The following is a 21,541-nucleotide window of genomic DNA, read 5'->3' as shown; positions in this document are numbered from 1 at the left end:
GAATTCTGCCCTATATATTTTCACTGTGATAAATCATATCCATGAGTATGAGATACACTGAGTCCTGTGAGTCCTCCTAGCAAACAAGTGAACTTAGGGGTGGCCTTGGAAACCCCTGACGGTGTCAAAATGACAAATGGTGGTTCCAGCTTCACCTCATCCTAGTTTAGCAAATACAGTGGAAAGAAAGAATCTTTCTGCTAGGCGCAGTGGCTCACACCTGTAATCCCATCACTTTGGGAGGCCAAGGCAGGGGGATCACCTCAGGTGAGGAGTTCGAGACCTGATTGGCCAAGATAATAAAACTCTGTCTCTACTAAAAATACAAATATTAGTCGGGTGTAGTGGAAAGCTTGTAATCCCAGCTACTTGGGAGGCTGAAGCAGGAGACTTGCTTGAACTTGGGAGGTGGAGGTTGCAGAAAGCCGAGATCATGCCACTGCACTCCAGCCTGGGCAACAGAGCAAGACTCTGCCTCAAAAAAAAAAAAAAAAAGCCTCTGCATAATGCTTACTAGTTCTTATTGGCTAAGCTTGGGTCACATATCTGCCCTAAATCAATCACTATAGTGAAGGAGATCTCTGTGGTCTTGAAACTGGCCAGGATGGGGTCCCGTCCTTATCCCTGCAGTCAGGGACGAGATCAGCACACCTTACACACACTGAAAACCAACTGAAACAAGGAGAGATACAGTTTTCAACAGAACAGCCTCTCTGCTGATGGTAATGGAAGGAAGAGGTGTCTATTGAGCAGGCAGAACAGCACAACTACCACAGTCGAGCACAAATGTAGTACGATATGAGAAAGCATGTGCTATAGTTAAACATCAAAGCCACATCCTCCCCTCCCCCCCAAAAAAATCACAGACATAGAAGAGAGGAATCCATTCTCTCACTCTAAATCTGTGCTTCCTTTTGTAACCCCCAACCTAATCTGCAAACTGGAAAAGTCAGTCATGTATAAATTTTTCTTTTGTACCACACCTGACCTAAACACCTATTTGTTTCTTTTCTTTTGCTTTTTGAAGGCAGGATCTCACTCTGTGGCCTAAGCTGGAGAACACTGGTATGATCCCAGCTCACTGCAGCCTCAGCCTTCTGGATTCAACTGATTCTCCCAATTCAGTCTCCCAAGTAGCTGGGACTACCGGTGTGCAACAACACTACACCCAGCTAATATATATATATATATATATATATATATATATATATATATATATATATTACACACACACACATACATATGTGTATATATATTATTAATATAAATATTATTTTTTTTTTGAGTCAGAGTCTTGCTCTGTCCCCCAGGCTGGAGTACAGTAGCACAATCTCAGTTTGCTGCAACCCCTACCCCCTGGGTTCAAGTGATTCTCCAGCCTGAGCCTTTCAAGAAGCTGGGACTACAGACACACACCACCACACCTGGATAATTATTAAATTTTTAACAGAAATGGGGTTTCGCCATGTTGACCAGGTTGGTCTCAAACTTCTGGGCTCAAGTGATCTGTCCTCCTCGGCTTCCCAAAGTGCTGGGATTACAGGCATGAGCCACTGTGCCCGGCCAACACCCGGCTAATTTTTGTATGGATGAGGTTTCTCCATGTGGCTCAGGCAAGTTTTGAACCCCCGAGCTCAAGGGATCCACAGCCTTGGCCTCCCAAAGTGCTGGGATGACAGGTGTGAACCACAGCAGGCAGCCTGGACACCCATTTTTAACCCTTTCATACCATTTGATTCTGCTGTGTACCCAACCTCTGCCTTAATTCAGGCAATGTTCATTCCTTACATGAATTATTGACATGGCTTCCTAATTGGACGCTGTGTTTTTGGAACCTCCAAACCATTTATCTGAGTAGCAAACGCTCACCTTTATCGGGGACTCATGAGACTGACACAGTCGCTCTTCTCCTTATGAGACCTTCAGTGGATTTTCATTGTCTTCCAGAAAAGGCCAAACCCCTTGGCATACTCAATCCTCCATGACCTAGCTCCTACCTACTTTTCAATCTTCCATCACCTTCCCAAACCCACCCCGCTCACTAACCACCTGATTCTCTGTGCTAAATATTACAGCCATAGGAAATGCAAGTGACTTAGGAAACACATCATGCTCTATCATGCCTTCCTGCCTTTGGTCTATTCTGTGCCCTCCATTTCCCCTATTGCCAGCTAGAGTTCTCCAGCCAATCAACAAGGACCCATTTCTCTTAGGTTATGGGGGATGACTTTCCCAGTTTCTGAAATTAATGACTTTTCTCCAAGCCAACACCACCATGCTTGGCACACGCCCCCTTTTCTCTCACCAGAGTCCTGTATCTTTGTCTGTCCTGCTGAATTCTCAGTTAGAACGGGGCCTCAGGGAAGGCAGGTGGACCATCTCATCCATTCTTTTTTCTATTTTTATTTTTTGAGACAGAGACTTGCTCTGTCACCCAGGCTGGAGTATAATGACGTGATCTTGGCTCACTGCAACCTCTGCCTCCTGGGTTCAAGCAATTCTCTAGTCTCAGGCTCCCAAGTAGTTGTAACTACAGGCACACATCACCGTGTCCAGCTAATTTTTATATTTTTTAGTAGAGACTGGGTTTGACCGTGTTGGCCAGGCTGGTCTTGAACTCCTGACCTCAGGTGATCCGCCCACCTCGGCCTCCCAAAGCACTGGGATTACAGGTATGAGCTACCACGCCCAGCCCATCTTATTCATTCTTACAAACTCAGACTGACGAGGAAAATGCTTCAAAACCTGGGGAATAAATCAACTAGTAAAAGTGGAGACAGTTGTAATCCTGGCTTCGCCGCTTACCTGTCACATGATTTTAGTATGTTATTTAACCTTTTTTAAGCACTGTAAAATGCTCTCTTCTAAAACGGGGACTGGACTATTATCTGCCAGGTCTATTGCAGAGATGAAAGAAGCTAATGTATACAGAATACCTAAACTACATGTTCAGCAGTCCCCAACCTTTTTGGAATCAGGGAACAGCTTCATGGAAGACAGCTTTTCCATGAAGCGTGGTGCAGAGGAAGGTAGGATAGTCTGGGGATGAAACTGTTCCACCCTGGATCATCAGAACATCAGACATTAGCTAGTTTCTCATAAGTAACATGCAACCTAGATCCCTTGCACGTGCAGTTCACAACAGGGTTTGCACTCCTACGAGAATCTAATGCCACCGGTGACCTGACAGGAGGTAGGGGTCAGTAATGCTTGCTCACCTGGTTCCAAACAGGCTACAAACCACACTGGTCTGGGGCCCAGGGTCTGGGGACCCCTGGTCTAGACCATACCAGGCATCTTAAAAGCAAGTTCTCTAAAAAATGTAGCATATTAATAATAAGTGGAACTAGCTGTAGGGTATATCAAAACTGTCTGCTGTAAATCTACAACTGTGGCCATGAAAAAAAGTTATTTTTAAAAAAGAAAATAATTGGGAGGCTGAGGCAGGTGGATCACCTGAGGCTGGGAGTTCGAGACCAGCCTGAGCAACACGGAGAAACCCCATCTCTACTAAAAATACAAAAATTAGCCAGGCGTGGTGGCACATGCCTGTAATCCCGGTTACTTGAAAGACTGAAGCAGGAGAATCCCTTGAACCCAGGTGGTAGAGGTTGCAGTGAGCTGAGATCGTGTCACTGCAGTCCAGCCTGGGCAACAGGCATGAAACTTCGTCTCAAAAAAATAAAATAAAATAAAAAAGTCCATCACTGCTGATCAACCCTATCCCACCCCCTAACTCCCAATATAAGGCAGGTGTTTCAAGGGCTCTTGTATGGCTTGGATCTGTGTCCCCACCCACATCTCACGTTCAGTTGTAATCCCCAAAGTTGGAGGTGGGGCCTAGTGGGAAGTAAACGGGTCATAGGGGGGCAGGGTAGATCCTTCATGAACAGTTTTGAACCATCCCTTGGTGTTCTGGTGATAAGAGTTCTCATGAGATTTGGTTTTTTAAAGAGTATGGCACTTCCCCCTCCCTCTCTTGCTTTTGCTCCTGCCGTGCAAGATGCCTGCCTCCACTCTGCCTTCTGTCAGGAGTAAAAGCTCCCTGAGGCCTCCCCAGAAGCAGATGCTTCCAAGCTTCCTGTACAGCCTGCAGAATCCTGAGCCAATTCAACCTCTTTTCATATAAATTACCCAGTCTCATTTCTTTATAGCGGTACGAGAACAGACTAATACAGGTTCCCTCTATTATTTATATTATACTATACATGGTCTCAAAAATAAAATTTAAAAAGGATTCATGGCTGGATTTGGGGAACCTTCTATCTCGTAAGAATTTTTGCTACCATGGGATATGACCTGTGGTCATTTTTCACATCTAAGCAGCAAAGACAAGAAGCCTAAATTCATGGGGCCTTCTTTGTCCCTAAAATTCATCAGAAGGCAAATAATGAAAGTCAGACCTTCCTTTTCTGATGGAGGTGGTTATTATGAAAAAAATCTCCCTTTGCTTAAAGGAAAGCTGGTAATTTCCACCAGGACCAACTGGCTGACAGTGTTCCTTCAAAAGGCCCCTCCATTCATCTCAATAAGGACCCTGCATACACAGCTTTGCCTGCTGCACCCTTCCAGATGGGCAAGCCCAGAGCACGGTGCGGAGAAGAGACCAGCATATTTGTCTTCCTTGATAGGCCATGTCTGTCCTTGTCATATATTAGATGTTTCTAATAATCTATGTATATGCATTTAGGAGGAAAAAAATACTTGTGTCTTTGCAACAGTCATGGCACCCACTGGTTCCTCTCTTCACAGATAAGCAGATGAGCTGTAAGGTGGTCCTTCTTGTAATTTCGAGGGACGATCATAAATTCTAGTGGGTCCTAACTGAAACTGTGTCCTTTTGTGAATGTGAATGCTTTTCAGTCTGGTTAATTTGATCATCCTTTCTCTTGGTATTGTGTATCCTTCTAGATACAAGAGAGTGAATGTATTTATTTATCTTCTGAAAGAGGAAGTTCACTATCAGAGAGTTCAACTACCTGTGGGCCTAGAAGAGAAAATTAACAGTTCACGCATCTTTTGAGGCTAGTGCCGATTATAAACAAGAAGGGACACAAAGAAAGCAGCACAGAGAATAGGAGTTTAAGAAAGTCAAGTCACAGAGCACATGGATCAGGGACTATGAGTTATGAACTGGAAAAGAAGTTGTGGAAGGTTTAGATTTCATTCCTTGGGCCAGTCTTATTAGCCACTTAAAACCACCAAGACCACCACATATTCCTAAGGGATCCTACACATTTCCATCAGTATCAGTGGGTCATTAAGGAAGAGGTTCTCAACAGAGAAAGGTGTTTCCCCAGGCGACATTTGGCAACACCTAGAGATATTTTTGGGTATCACAGCTGGAGGGAAGAGGCTAGGGATACTGCTAAACATCCCAGAATGTGAAAGATAGCCCTTCCACCACTAAAAGGTATGAGATATCATCTTAAACTCACACAGAATGGCTACTATTAAAGATAGAAAATGACAGATATTAAGAAGACATGAACAAAAGGGAGCTCTTATGCATTGTTGGTGGGAATGCAAATCAGGAGAAAGCAGTATGGAGATCTCTCCAAGAACTAACAACAGAACTACCGTTCAACCCAGCAATCCCACTACTGGGTATCTAATCAAAGGAAAAAAAACTCATTATATAAGAAAGACACCTGCACTCATGTTTATCACAACACTAGTCACAATAGCGAAGACATGAAATCAGCGTGCCCATCAATGGATAAAGCAGATGTGGTATACAGACAAAATGAAATACTTATGAAATTCAGCCATAAAAAATAATAAAACTATGTCTTCTAAAACAACATGGGTGGAACTGGAGGTCACTATCTGAAGTAAAACAAGCCAGAAAAAGAAAGTCATACATCACAGGCTTGAATTCATAAATGGGCGCTAAAAAACGTGGACACAACAATGTAGAGAGTGGAAAAATAGACAGTGGAAACTCAGAAGGGTGAAGGGGTGGGAAGACGGAGGTGGATGATGAGAAACCAATGGTGTAACGTGCATTATTTGTGTGACAGAGTCCCTCAAGGCCCTGACTTCACCACTACAAAATCTACACATGTAATAACATTGTACACGTAACCCATATATATGTACAGCTACTAAAAAAAAACCGAAAAGACGTATACACCCCAAACGTCAATAGTGTCAAGGGAAGAAACCCTCTACTAAAACAACGGTTCTCAAGTCACTGGTGAGGAGCAGGCCAGTGTGGAAGAGTGAACACGAACCCATGCAACTTGAAAAGATCCCCTAGGTAATTCTAATACTTCCTCCCCTCCACCCCATGGCTCGGAATTACTGTTCAGAAGGGAGAGCTGTCAATCATCACCTCTTAGCCTTCACATGACTATTAATGCAATTTGGCCCTGTCCCATCTATGCATCCACAATAGCTGTGTTTGCAATCAAAAGCTCTCGCACTCAAAAGCATCTGATGTTAAAAGCATTCTAGCTCAAAAACTCACATTAATGGCTGGGTGCGGTGGTTCGCACCTGTGATCCTAACACTTTTGCGAGGCTGAGGCAGGCAGACTGCCTGAGTTTTAGACCAGCCTGGACAATACAGTGAAACGCCATTTCTAATCAAATACAAAAAATTAGCCAGGCGTGGCAGAGTGTGCCTGTAGTTCCAGCTACTTTCAGACGGGAGGCTGAGGCAGGAAAATTGCTTGAACCTGGAAGGCAGAGATTGCACTGAACCAAGACTGCACCATTGCACTCCAGCCTAGGTGACGGAGCCAGACTCCATCTCCAAAAAACAAAACAAAAACCTCAGATTAATCATGGGTAATGCTAAAATGTTCCGAGAAGCAAAAGATCTTTTCAAGGAAGGCTAGGTTGGCCACATGAATTTCTAACGAACTGTGCATTAAAGAGTACAATGTGTGCATCTGGTAACAAGCAGGTGCTCAATAAATGTTCACTGAATGTCTGAATAAGCAAAAACACATAGTAGCAGAGCAGCTTCCTGGAGTTCTGGATTTAATGCTGCTCTGCTTTTCAATATTTCTTCCTGGTAATTCTCAAAGAAATCCCCAATGTTTCTGTATCACAACACTATATCCCATGACCTCCCCTCTCTCCTTGCTCACAACCTATACAAACACTTGCTTTGAGGAAACAAGCAGTCAGTCTCCACGTGAGAGGGCTTCCCAAGAGATGTCACCTATTCCAACATGTGAAACCCAAGCAGGATATTTAAAAAAAAAAAAAAAAAAAAAAAAGCAATGGTGCATGTGCTCCAGGACCCTGTGATCAAACAATGAAAGTTAATCAAGGAACAGGCTGAACGCAATGGCTCCTGCCTGTAATCTCAGCACTTTGGGAGGCCGAGTTAGGCAGACCATGAGGTCTCAAGTTCAAGACCAGCCTGGCCAATACGGTGAAACCCCATCTCTACTAAAAATACAAAAATAAGCCAGGTTTGGTGGTAGGCACCTGTAGTCTCAGCTATTCGGGAGACTGAAGCAGGAGAATCACTTGAATCTGGGAGGCAGAGATTGCAGTGAACCGAGATTGTGCCACTGCACTTCAGCCTAGGTGACAGAGCAAGACTCTGTCTCAAAAAAAAATAATAATAATAATAATAATAATCAGGGAATAGTCTGCTAAGACCCTGAAATCCTCTCTGACTGACTCAGCTCTTTCTTCTTTAGTCTAGAGTCCTACCCGCCCTCTTTCTTCCCTCTACAATTCAAAGATATAAAGAAAACCTAAAGAGATATTGCTAATAAAAATTATCACAATGTATTTTCTAGATTCTAAGAGGCTGCTGATTACAGGATACATCAAAACATTTGCCAGGAGAAAAAGACCATCTGTCAAGTTGCTTTTGTAAGTCACATCTCAATTTCAGAAATAGGAAAATGTGAAAAGTCCTGCATCACAGAACTGAGATATTATGACAAGTACCTGCAAAATACCAGGTGAATTACATATTTTGCTGTTAATATAATATTTCCATTGAGAATGAGAAGCGGAATTGTAAAGTGCACAGAAGAGTAGGGCCTCAAACCCACATCCTGGGACCATCTCACTCCACAGCCTGTACTCTCCCCTCTCGGGACCCATATCCAGCTCTTTCCAATTAGAAGCAAAGCCCCAGCTCGTAGGCTTTTATATAACCATTTCTCAGGCTTCTTTTCCCATCTAAATTGAGATTACTTTGGGAAGTGTGTTTACTCACAAGGCCTAGTACTGTCTCCTCTAATATTAAGAACCTCTCTCATCCTGAATTGTTTGGGTAAGGAGACAACAGTCATATCAATTACCATAAAATGACTCAGCTGGGCACAGTGGCCCACCCCTGTAATCCCATCACTTTGGGAGGCAGAGGCGGGAGGATCGCTTGAGCCCAGGAACTTGAGACCAGCCTGGGGAACAAAGTGAAACCCTGTCTGCAAAAATAAAAAATAAAAATAGCCGGACACAGTGGCACATGCCTTCAGTCCCAACCATTCTGGAGGCCGAGGTGGGAGAATCCTTTGAGTCTAGGAACTTCAGGTGGCAATGAGCTATCATCCCATGACTACACTCAAGTCCGAGTAACACAGCAAGACCCTGTCACAAAATCAAAACAAAACAAAACAGCTCTAATATTAATAACAGCAGAGCTAACGCTGTCAAGAGCTTACTGTGTCAGGTACAGCACTAAGAATTTGATATGTATTATGTCACTCACCCTCATACCAATAACCCATGGCTATCATTCTCCTCATTTTGCCCACAGAAAACAAGAGGTTTAGAGTTGAGCAAAACCCTGAGGTTGCAAAGATGGCAAGAGGATGCGAAGCAACGCAACCCTGAGGAAGGGCCCTTGACACAGCTGTCCCTCCGCCCTCAGAGTAAGTATTTGAGTTAGGAAAGGAAGCGCAGACAAAAGCATCTCACATTCACTTCCAGAAATGTCTCTCCTCCCCTTGGTGAGGAGCCTAAAAGCGTCCTCCAGCTCACCTTCCTGGGCTTATCTAAAGAAGCCCCAACCGATAGAGAGGTCCGGGGAATCCTGGTGATGGATCCATGAGTTCCTCTGCCTCACCCAGTAACCAGCACAGAACTAGGGACCTGGCTGGCTTTACAACACAGTGGCAGCTGGAGGCAGCAGAGGACATCATTCACTGGGTGTGGACTGCCCGAGGAGGAGCTCATGACACAATCAGGGCGAGTCCAGTGATACCTCTTCCTCATGAATTCTGCTCAGCATCCTTTCCGCTCCTCCTCCTCCAAATCACAGCTTGCCAATCACACCCTGATCAGCCTTTGTGCTTGCTGATTTCATCCTGCCCCCATCCAATTACCCTGTGTTAGATTCATCAAATCCACCCCCTTCCCTGCAGGGCAGGCCGGCATTACAGGGCCGCCCCACCTGATTCTACACTGGGGCTCACCTGGCCATCCAGAAAAGGAAACTAAGAATCTGGTGAGAATATCTATTTTAAACACAATAAAAGCTCTATTTCAGTTTAATTTAAAACAAACAAACAAACAAACAAACAAAAACCCAAAGCCTGAAGAAACCCCTAGCCCTGACCCTTCTTCTAAGATCTAGACCTGTTTATTCCATTTCTAACTGTCCGAAACTGAACTCCCCACCCAGTGCTATCCACTCTATGTCCTCATTCATCTCTAATCCGGAACCCTCGCTCTGCCTCCCTAAGATCACCCTGCTGATAAAGGAGACCAGCAGGCACTTGAAACTTGGCCTCTTCTTCGCTGAGCTGTTCTTATTCTACCAATTCCATCAGAGGAGATGGGCAAGGCGGGAGGTAACAAAGAAAGAGGAGACCTGAGCAAACTTCAGAAAGTGTTATAACCTTCTCCAAGGCAACTGATTCTAAGCATAAAATTTCTACAAATGTCTTCTCAAACGTAATACTTCAGTGTTCTTCATGTTCAGCTTTTCTACATTATTTCACATTCACAGCCAGCTCCAGCCCCAATGGCTCTGTGGACAGAACTGTGAGCTAATGGAGCAGGCACACGCTAACCACGTCCACCATCATCCCATTCCCTCTGGCAGGAGTCCTTAGGAGAAAAGGAAATGTGGAAAAATAACGCACATTATCTTGAGCAATCCTCCCAACGACCTCATTAGCATTATTCCTTCTCTGGGCCTAAATCAACTCATATAACCTGCTGTCTTACTCAGTTTGAGCCGCTATAACAAAATATCTGACACCCAGCAGTTGATAAGCAACAGAAATTTATTGCATGCAGTTCTAGGGACTGTGAAATCCAAGATCAAAGCACCAGCAGATCAGATGCAAGGCGAGGACTCTCTGCGTCACTGATCATTGATGGTGCCCCCTTTTTTTAAGACAGAGTCTCGCTCTGTAGCCCAGGCCAGAGTGCAGGGGCATGATCTTGGCTCACTACAACCTCTGCCTCCCAATTTCAAGTGATTCTCCTGCCTCAGCCTCCTAAGTAGCTGGGACTACAGGTGCATGTCACCACGCATGGGTTTTGTATTGTTAGTAGAGACAGGTTTTGCCACATTGGCCAGGCTGGTCTCGCACTCCTGACCTCGGATGATCCGCCTGCTTCAGTCTTCCAAAGTGCGTGAGCCACTAGGTACAGCTGATGGTACCCCTTTTATTGTGCCCTCCCACGTAAGTGGTGAAGGAAGTCTCTCAGGCCTCTTTAAGAAAGGCACTAATCCCACTCATACAGGTGTCATGACCTAATCACCTCCTAAAAGCTCTATTCTCAGTGCCACTGCACTGGGGGATAGGTTTCAACACAGGAACTTTGCAAGGACACAAATCTTCAGGCCACAGGATCTGTCCATGGTGACAGAGTCAAGAGGGTAACCCTGACTTAATCTCTAGAGCAGGCGTCCCCAAACTTTTTACACAGGGGGCCAGTTCACTGTCCCTCAGACCCTTGGAGGGCCGCCACATACTGCGCTCCTCTCACTGACCACCAATGAAAGAGGTGCCCCTTCCTGAAGTGCAGCGGGGGCCGGATAAATGGCCTCAGGGGGCCGCATGCGGCCCGCGGGCCGTAGTTTGGGGATGTCTGCTCTAGACCATGTGGAGTCTCTGGGTAGAGCTCTTGGACCCCACCTTCAGCTACTTAAAGACAATGCTCTGGGAAGTCACACACTGGGCCAGGATTCTGGAGACTCGGGTTTTATTTCTCAAATCCTGGGAAAACTACACCAGGTAATTTATAAGCAACAGAAATTTATTGCTTGCAGTTCTGGAGGCCAGGAAGTCCAAGATCAAGGCAGCAGCAGATCAGATGCACGGTGAGGACTCTGCCAATTTTGCTTCCCTGCCTTTGTTCTCTGAATGCCTATATAGTCTTGGGCCTACCCTCGAAAAAATGGTGTATATACATGGTCACTTTGAGTTCTTTCACCAATCTAACTTTGGTCTCTCCAAAGACACTCTGAAGTCCACCCACACAACATTGATTTCTCTTACTCCTCTTCAAGGGAACAGAGGGCACAGAGTAAAGAGGACTGGATTGAAAGTCGGACTGCCTGGGTTCAAATCCCAGTTTCACGGCTTAAGAAATGTGAGACCCCAGGTAAACTGTGCCTCCCTAAGCAGCAGTTCCCAAACCTCTAAAATAGGAACACGAACAGTAATCACTTCATGGGAGGGCTGGGAAGATTAAATGAGTTTATCCATAAAGTACTTAACAGAGTGGCTGGCACAGACTAAGTGCTTCAACACATCAGCCGTAAGGAACCACACAGAGTCTACTAGGCCCTGAATGATACCCACTGGCATGACAAGATATACTTATGCCAGTAAGGGTGAGGACGGCAGTGCCTACGTGTGCTGGACAGTTTGACCATACCTGCTTCAGGGTCGGAATTTTACACTGTGGCAAATAAGATCCCCTTAGAGGGGAGGCATCTGTGCTTCTGGACCAAAACACTGTCTGGAATATTCAGCACGGCCTTCTTCCAAAAGCTTCAGATTACGGGTGTGCATTTATTATTTATGCCTTCGCAACAGCCTCCCCAAATGACGACAATCACATATTATTTCCAGTGTTTTGTGCAGTTAAAACTAAGGCACGCAGGGGTCCTGGGTTACATGTACTCAGCCGTCTCACCCCATCTAAGTGCAGCAAGGCCTCCTGGCTCAGTGGACAGAGCACAGGCTCCAAAGCCGTATGGCTTGGGGTTCAGTTTTGCTCTCTGATAGTTTTCTGAGCATGAAAAGTAGTTTAACCTCTCTTGAGCCCAGTTTATTTCACTTTCAAATGTGAAAAGCTGCTAGCTCGATGCCAGAACATAAGACGTGCTTAAGAAGTGGTAGTTAGCTTTCTCTCTGTTTCTCAAACGCTGGAGTAGCCACGTGCCTCCTCACCAGCTCCATGTGGATGTGTGTCAGGCATCTCAGATGCAACAAGCCTCACACCAAACTCCTGATCTTCCCATACAACCTGTACATCTTGCAGTCTTGTGTCTCTCAAATGTCATCTCACCCAGCCAGCCATCCTGCGGTCCTCATTGACTCCAGGCTTTTTCATTCCCCATATCCAGTCAATGCAACATCCTGACGACTTGAGCTTCCAAAAGCACCCTTAATATGATGACTCCTACCATCTCTACTGCTCCACCGGGTCTGAGCCAAAATCATCTCTCCCCTGGATGACTGGGATTATCTCCCAAACCTTTTGAGAATAGGTTTTGCTGTTCATTCTGTTCTCAAAAGGGCAGGCAGGGTGAGCCGTCAGCAATATTAAATCAGACTGAATCACGCCTCTGCTCCAACTCTGCCAATGGCTCCCCGAACCACTGAAGGGAAAGACAAAGTCTTATCATGGCCTGACAAATACGGTCCCTATAACCTGACCTTTGTAGCCCCTATGACCTGACCTCAGCAGCCCCCAGCATGCCCCTGGGCTCCCTCTGCTCTGATCCAACCTCTGTTCATTCCTGAAACAGGGCACTCCGCTCCACAAAGTTCATCCTTGCCACTCTTTACGCCGAGGGTGCTTTACACTCTTCCCCCAGATAAAGGCAGAGCGCCAATCACCACTAACATGTTATATATTTTACTTATTTGTTAGCTGTCAATCTCCCTCTACTCAAGTATAAACTCACAGGGGGAAGGATTGAGTTTAGCTTTGTAGTGAAGTCTCATAATTTTCTGTTGCCTCACATCCATTTAGAACACAAGTTTTAATTTCGTATATCAACATAGGGCTCAATCACCTTTGGCGGGGTTTCCAGTTCCACATCACACCCAGGTGGCACAAGCTGGTGGCTGGAGATCAGAACGTAGACTGGACTCCTTGCTTTTCCCACTTTCTTTAAATAAAACATTCAGGCATTTGCCCTTGAACCCACAGTGACCCAAACCCTATTCTCTTACATCTACTGCTAGTTGTCTCTCTGCGCCCGACTCTTCAATCCTGCCTCGTGTGACCAGGGATGGAAGAATGCCTTCCTGATCCACTGTGCCCTCCCTGCCCAGCATTTCAAAGTAAAAAACCGGCCAGGCACGGTGGCTCACGCCTGTAATCCCAACACTTTGGGAGGTCGAGGCAGGTAGATCACTTGAGGTAAGAACTTCAAGACCAGCGTGGCCAACATGGTGAAACCATGTCTTTACTAAAAATACAAAATTAGCCAGGTGTGGTGGCGTGTGCCTATAATCCCAGTTACTTGGGAGGCTGAGGCTGAAGAATCACTTGAACCCAGGAGGTGGAGGTTGCAGTGAGCCGAGACTGCACCACTGCACTCCAGCCTGGGCGACAGAGCAAGACTCACACATTAAAAAAAAAAAAAAAAAAAAGTAAAAAAAAAAAAAAATCTTTGAACTCGTCTCCATTATAATGGTGTACTGAATTTGCGCCTTCCATTGAAGAACCAGGGGTTGCCCCAGGCGGGTTTTCCCTGGTATGCCAGGGAGAGCACAAAGTCAGGCTCCCAGTGGCAGAGCAGTGGTCAGACAGGTGTAAACTGAACACAGGTCAGACAAGGGCTGCAAAAATGCCTGCCTATATAAACAAGTTTCCCATGTGAGGTATACCAGAAGCATCTCATGAGAAGCACACTACCCATGTCCAACTCCCCTGATTTTCTGTTAGGACAGGGCTGCTGGCCACTCTGGTACTGGTACCTTGGTGTAGCTAGGGGCTCTCCAAACAGTTTTATTCCTGCAATAGCCCCAACAGTTAGTTCTAAGGCTACCTGGCACCTAGAAAGAGCTCAGTAAATATTGACTCCGGGTGACAAATGTGTGACTCCTGATCCTGGCCTTTATTGGTATGTCTGATTCTTTCTGCTAAGAATTGGTGGTTCTGGAAATCTTCCAACTATTGCTGCCAGCTGGGTAAAGGTGCAAACCACTGACACAGGAGGGTACTATCTGCTACTTAGCTGAAGTTGAGGGAAGACTGGATATCTCTAAGAGGCTTCTTAGGCTAGAGGCCGAAATGGGTCTAATTCCTTAAAAAGGCTTTTTCGTCATTGTCTCAGTAATGAATTTAGAAACAAGGGCTTTCACAATGCCACAAAGGAATCAAGTCTGTGTGCAATCTGAACAAGAGCCACTAGACCCAGACAACCAGAGAAAAACTGGCAGGGGAAGGTTGCTCATGCCTGTAATCCCAGCACTTTGGGAGGCTGAGGCAGGTGGATCACCTGAGGTCACGAGTTTGAGACCAGCCTTATCGACATGGAGAAACCCCATCTCTACTAAAAAACACAAAAAATTAGCTGGGCATGGTGGTGCATGCCTGTAATCCCAGGTACTCAGGAGGCTGAGGCAGGAGCACTGCCTGAACTTGGGAGGCCAAAGTTGCAGTGAGCCGAGATGGCGCCATTGTACTCCAGCCTGGCCAGCAAGAGCAAAACTTTGTCTCAAAAAAAAAAAAAAAAAAAAAAAAAAAAAAGAGAGAGAGAGAGAGAGAAATTAGCAAGGCCAAATTGTATCAACACCACTCTAACTGTATACAGTGAAAGATGTCAAAGACAATTGCCTTTATGAGAGAAAGACACCTTCTCTCGGATCAGAACATTCTACATTTATGGGCCTGTCCTAACAGGCTTTCTTCCTATTCCACGGCCTGGCTTCTAATAGTTCAGTTTAGGAAAAAAAAAAATCACACACATACGCAAGTGATACAAAATAGTGACATATGGAGAGAGATGAGCTTCCTTACTTTCTTCTAATCTCTGTTATTTTCCCAGAAAAATTAGGGTGGACATGGAAAAACCTCTGATGTTTTGTATTCCATTGTTGGTGATAGATAAAAACGCAATGCACCCACTCTGCCTTGTTTCTGAGTTCCTTGAAGGCAGGTGATGTGTTCTCGACAGCTTTAGGTAACAACAGCATCTAATGTATTCCTGCTCACAGTGGGGGTCTAACAAATGCCAGAAATAAACCAATAAAAGAATGAACAAATAAAATACAGCCCATTAACTCAGCTCCTTACATTCAATTTTCCTTGTCCCTGTCCTGACCTTGGCCCATATACCCTGTTCAGCCCCAGGAACTGCCTCGAATCTGAGAGTTCTCCAAGTCAAGTCCTTAGGCCAGCTATTGGAGCAGCAAGAGCTCCAGTGCCTTCCCAGATGATATCAGCGTATTTAAAATAACCACGATTATTCATGTTGTTGTTACTGGCTACAGAGCCCCACTAGCACTATAGCCACTGCAAGCTGCAAGAGAATAAACGTGATTTCCTAGCTACAGCTCTACAATTTCTCATGACCTGTTCTGGCAACTTCGGTGGTTATACTTATCCAATGGAGACTTATAGCTCTCAATATATGATGTGGCTTGAGCTTCTTTGGAAAAAGTCTCTGAGATAGAAGTCAGCATGCAAGAGGTTTATTAGGGAGAGCTCTTGAGAGCAGCACCTATGAAAGGGAAGAGCAGTAAGCAGGCCTGGGCAGAGGGGGAAATCAGCCTGTGAGGCAGTCTCCCAGTGCTGCAGATGATCCTGCAGGATGCCATGTTCATCAGCCATTTAATGATGGGGGGTGAGAGGGGCTGGAAGGGGTGTGGCCACAGGCATGGCCACTCCCTTCAACTGAGGCAACTGCAGAAAGGGCTGATGCCTGACAGCCCCCTCTGCAGGTGCCACTCCCAGCGGCTGGGGTAATAAGGCCTTCATTCCCAAAGGCGAATGTGGGAGTCTAGTGCATACGACCATCATTCTCACCCTTCTCACCCGATGAGACAGCACAATTACCAGCTCCTCTGCGACACCTTCCCAGCTGCCTTCTCTAAGCCCTCTAAGAGAGGTGACAACTCTCACTGTCCCCTCATTACTCATCCCTTTATTTGCAGAGCCAGTTGTACGGCCCGACACCCAGTAGGGATGCAATAAACACCTGCTGAAGAAATGCACCACTGAACATTCAACATCAGCATAAAAATATGAAAAAAAAACACCATGTAATTATAGAAGAACTACCCCCTCACGTGTTCACTGTGATCGGGAAGAGGAAAACAAGCAGACATGATACGGGAACTTGAAAAGAGCAGCGGACAGAAGTCAAGACACAGGCACTCTGATCTCAACTCTGGGAGAAGCCTGCATCCCTCTAAGCTTCTGTTTCTTTATGAAACAAAAGGACACGTCCACACATTCGATGAAGATTAAAGAGCTTTGACATACTCAGTTGTACTAAATGATATCTTTATTATGGTCATTATTGACATGAATAAGAAAAGTCAATTTTGATCCCAATAAGGCAGAGAGTCCCGGGGATCAGAGGGTCATTTCCATGATTTGCTGAAGACTTTCTTCAATTAGCCCAGAGCTCAGAAGCCCTGAGATGGAAGCAGAGAGTGACCGGGGCAGGCAAGGAAATTCACCCTCTGCTCATGAATAGAAATAGAAACCAACAGGAATATCCTGTGACTTATGAAAATGCTGTGACTTAAAATCATTAAGCAGTATTTCACTTACACAGGCTATGGAGCTAAGAGGAAAGGCAGAAGGGATTTTAAACACAGAAAAGGCCAGTGTGCAATTAAAACAAGAAAAAAAAACAAGAAGTAAAAATTTCGCTATTGAATTTCATTATTATTGTACTCATCCAGCATAGAAGAATTTTTAAAATAATGTAATTTTTAAAAAGACATCTGGGAGAGGAGTATTAAAATAACAGCCTAAGATCTGTACTAACCTGTCACTTCTCTCACACATCCATGCCGCAGTTAGTATACCTACTGAGCTCACAGTTTCCCACTAGGTACTCTCATGTATCTTGAGGCCGTGATAAGAGTTACAATAACAGCTATAAAGAAACCCACCAGACTAGAAAGAATGTCTTGTAAAGCCAAACACATACATCTCCTTAAAACGATAAACCACAACGTTAATGAAAGCGAAAGCCGTAAAGAACATTTTTTTAAATCTCTAGAATCAATACTCATCTCTACTACCTCACAGGCTTTCTTGGCAATTAGATCATCTTTTGATAAAAAGAAAACCAACAAACACACCTCCTGACACAAGTATGTGAACACTCTGCTATCTGCATACGAAGTACACACATTTGATATTTCTCTGCTAAAAACACCTTCTCATTTACTAAACAAATGTAAACAAATTTCTATTTTACTCTAATATTTTTCAAATCCAAGCAGAGTTGATATTCCACCAGATCTGTAATTCCTTACCCACTGTGTTAGCACGACCTCATTTGAGGTGACCTCATCTTTTTTAAAGAATGAACCACTATTCTTTGGCATGCTGATACCTACAAAAATATAGGGAAAAAACAAATGGGCTACCATTACCTTTGAACTTGTGGAACACAGCCCACAGCTCTGCAATGTCGGTGGCAAAGGTGATATCCGTGTCAAGTACGATGACTCTCTCCAGATTGGCAGGAAGAGTCTTGGTCAGGACAAGCTTCATCAGACCGTAAATCCCAGAGTAATGTTTATTGGGGATCCAGGAAACTTCAGACTAGACAGAAGAGGGCAGAGAGGGAGTTGGAGAAAGAAAAATCACTATGTTAATTCTTTGCCTAAACATAATAGTGCCTAGCACGCAAAGGGTATTGTATAAAAATTTGCTGAATAAATGAACGAGTGTTTTGTTTTAAGATGTACGTAATTTGCGTTTTGACATGTGAAGCTTTTTGGAGGAAAATGTATCTGAATTAAGGGAGAGGAAAAGTAATAGTTATGAAACATTACTGCAAACACTGTATGTTGAGAGTTTAAAAAAAAACTTTCGTTATTACAGAAATTTAATAGGTCCATTGGAGATAAAGGATATGCGACAACATTAGAGTCAAAAAACTGAATCCCACTACATATACTTTTGTAACCAGCATCTAATTGTTCCTATGTATGTGTATTTCTTTAAATCATATTCCATTTATGTGTCATTTGAGATTAGTAAGCAATGGTATTGTTAAAGTGTACGCTTATTTATTCTTTCAAGTCTGTAACTGAACAGTTGAGTACTGCTGCCTTTTCTTTATTCTCAGATAAACCCACAAGGAGGACCTACTCACAATCAACCCAACACTCTTTACCTGACAGCAACAGAGGACACACATATAGCACAGAAATGAACCACCCATGGAACACTGAAATGGTGACCCTCACATAATATAATGGAACAATCAATGGCTTGCAAATGCACAGTCATCAGCGAGGCACACACATCGGTGCCATTTTGTGTCCAAAGGCAAGGATAAAAATAAAAGCACCAGTGTCATGAAAGCTCTCACATATGCACAGTCATTTATGAAGATATCATGAGCAGAGGCCCCAACCCAACTGCTGTCAGGAGTTTCCCTGTGAGTCAAAGCACATGTCTGATTTTCAAGAGAGTAACACTTCTAATAGAACCCTTTAAATGGGGAATATGGCCACCTTACCAAAATTCCAAAAAATATTCATCTCCTTTGTTCTTAAAATACCACGTTGAGGGTATGTTCTTAAAAAAAAAATGTGTATTTAAACACAAAAACACCATAGTTTTATTCCCAAAGATGTTTATCACCATGTTACCAAAGAGTAGCCATCACAAAGCCCCAAAATGGAACAATTAATTCAAACATGATACTCTTTTTGTCTGACTGCATACTATGTAATTGTTTAAAACAATGTAGATTAAGATATAATTTCTAAAAACCTGCATATGATGTTGAAAGGGGAAAACAGGAAGCTTTAAGATTGCTTTTACTTAAAAACAACTATGTGTAATCAAACCACATGAAACACATGCACCCAAATTTATGCAGAGAAAGAAAAAACAGCAGCAAGACATCAAATGACTAATAGTAATTGTTTGTGGATGAGAATCTCTCTCTCCCTCCTCTTATATATTTACACACACACACATTTATTTATGTGTATATATATAAACATATATGTATACTTAACCGATCTATGCTTTCCAACTTTTAAAAATGAGCAACACCTAGTAAAGGAAAAACCAAGCAATTACATTTTTTTTTGTCAGACACATCATGATCTGGTGATGGTGGGAAACAGGGGTGCAGGAAGCTGATTTAGGAAAGCTGTGAGGCCCCGGATAACTCAGGTGACCCATTCCATCTCTGGAACCCACTCCATACAATGCTGTCATCTTCATAGTTTATTTGACAATTTTGTTTAGTTACTCTGTATTCTTAGTTTTGCAATGGTCCTTTGCTCAGATAAGCAGAATTATGACCAGAAAAAAAAAACAAAAAACAAAAAACAAAAAAACATACTGATGTACTGAAGTATTACACCATGCGTCAGTTTCAAGAAAAAGAATCCCTAACTCTATGTCTGAGTCCCTGTCACCTCGCACCCAGGCATCATGGAGGATGGGAAAAAGGAAAGGAGTTCAAATCTGGGCTCTAGCCCCACACAGAGCATTTGATCTCTCTAAGCCTCAGTTTCTTTACCTGTAAAATGGAGTGGGTTTCAGAGTTGGAATGAGTCCCCTGAGTTAGCACGGGGAAGCTGTCTCATAGCTTCCCTAAATCGGCTGCCTGTGTCCCTACGTTCCCACCATCACCAGATAGTGATGTTTGGAAAAGAAAAATGTGGTTGCTTAGTTCTTCTTTTCTCTTTATTGTTTTTAAGGTGGAGTCTCGCTCTGTCACCCAAGCTGGAGTGCAATGACACGATCTTGGCTCACTACAACCTCCGCCTCTCAGGTTCAAGCCAGTTTACTGCCTGAGCCTCCTGAGTAGCTGGGATTACAGGCATGCACCACCATGGTAGAGATGAAGTTTTACCATGTAGTCAAGACTTGTCTTGAACTCCTGACCTTGTGGTCCACCTGCCTCAGCCTCCCAATATGCTGGGATTACAGGCGTGAGCCACTGTGCCTGGCTAATTTTTCTTTTAGTAGCACTTGCTCTTGCTCTTTTGTGTGTGTGTGTGTGTGTGTGTGATGCAGTCTCACTCCGTCGCCCAGGCTAGAGTGCAGTGGGGCGATCTCAGCTCACTGCAACCTCTGCCTCCTGAGTTCAAGTGATTCTTCTGCCTCAGTCTCTAGAGTAGCTGGGACTATAGGCTCACACCACCACACCTGGCTAATTTTTATTATTTATTTATTTATTTTTGAGATGGAGTTTCGCTCTTGTTGCCCAGGCTGGAGTGCAATGGCACGATCTCGGCTCACCGCAACCTCCACCTCCTGGGTTCAGGCAATTCTTCTGCCTCAGCCTCCTGAGTAGCTGGGATTACAGGCACATGCCACCATGCCCAGCTAATTTTTTGTATTTTTAGTAGAGACGGGGTTTCACCATGTGGACCAGGATGGTCTCGATCTCTTCACCTTGTGATCCACCCACCTCGTCCTCCCAAAGTGCTGGGATTACAGGCTTGAGCCACCGCACCCGGCCTAATTTTTATATTTTTAATAGAGATGGGGTTTTACCATATTGGACAGGTGGGTCTCAAACTCCTGACCTCGTGATCTGCCCGTCTTGGCCTCAAGTGCTGGGATTACGGATGTGAGCCACCATGCCCGGCTACAGCTGCTCATTTTTAAAAGTTGGATAAATAGAGATGATGACTACTTCACACGGTGGTATAAAAATTAAAAGGTATTAAAGGACTCAAGGGCCTGGTACACAAAATATACACAGTAATAAACTCCCACCCTTCTTCCTGATCCCTCTACCTTATTCCAAGTATTAGGTATCGATGCCTCTTTCAGTGCTTCACGCTGAAGGTAAGGGTCTCTGTGATGGAGGAGGGCAAAAAACCCTGTGTTGTGTAGAGTCAGACAGGCCTAGATTTAGATTCTAGTGTCATCAGTGAACCACCATGTCACCTTGGACAGGTTTGCTCAGCTTTTCTGAGTTTCTGCCATTTAAAAGGTCATGACTTCTTTTAATTTGTTAACTTTAGATGCAGAGGGTACACACCTGTATTTGTTACATGAGGATACTGTGTAATGGGGGAGAATGGCCTTCTACCTTTCTTCCTTTCCTTCTCCCTTTTTTCTTCCTTTCTAGAAGGAAAACCCTTACACAACCAGCAGAATCATACTGTTCACACAAGGACAAATTAAATGCACCGGGTAAAATTTGATCAACAAGATCAAACCTGAATGTTGAACACTGTATCCAGTAGGTA

The 21,541-nt window shown here is 44.2% G+C and overlaps 1 protein-coding gene across 4 annotated transcripts in view; it reads right to left on the bottom strand.

Annotated features, from left to right (window-relative positions):
- Window positions 1–21,541, bottom strand: part of LARGE1 (LARGE xylosyl- and glucuronyltransferase 1) — a 616,984-nt gene that overhangs the window by 263,081 nt on the left and 332,362 nt on the right. For all 4 annotated transcript variants that reach the window (XM_074390818.1, XM_039463163.2, XM_074390817.1 and 1 more), the window contains one exon: window positions 17,738–17,909. In XM_074390818.1, coding sequence (XP_074246919.1) covers window positions 17,738–17,909 — 172 coding nt within the window. The remainder of the gene's footprint in view (window positions 1–17,737; window positions 17,910–21,541) is intronic.

This window comes from Saimiri boliviensis, chromosome 21, assembly GCF_048565385.1.
Source record: "Saimiri boliviensis isolate mSaiBol1 chromosome 21, mSaiBol1.pri, whole genome shotgun sequence".
Lineage (NCBI taxonomy): Eukaryota > Metazoa > Chordata > Mammalia > Primates > Cebidae > Saimiri > Saimiri boliviensis.
Note: the sequence above shows the minus strand (reverse complement) of the source record. Positions and strands in the feature narration are given on the sequence as shown.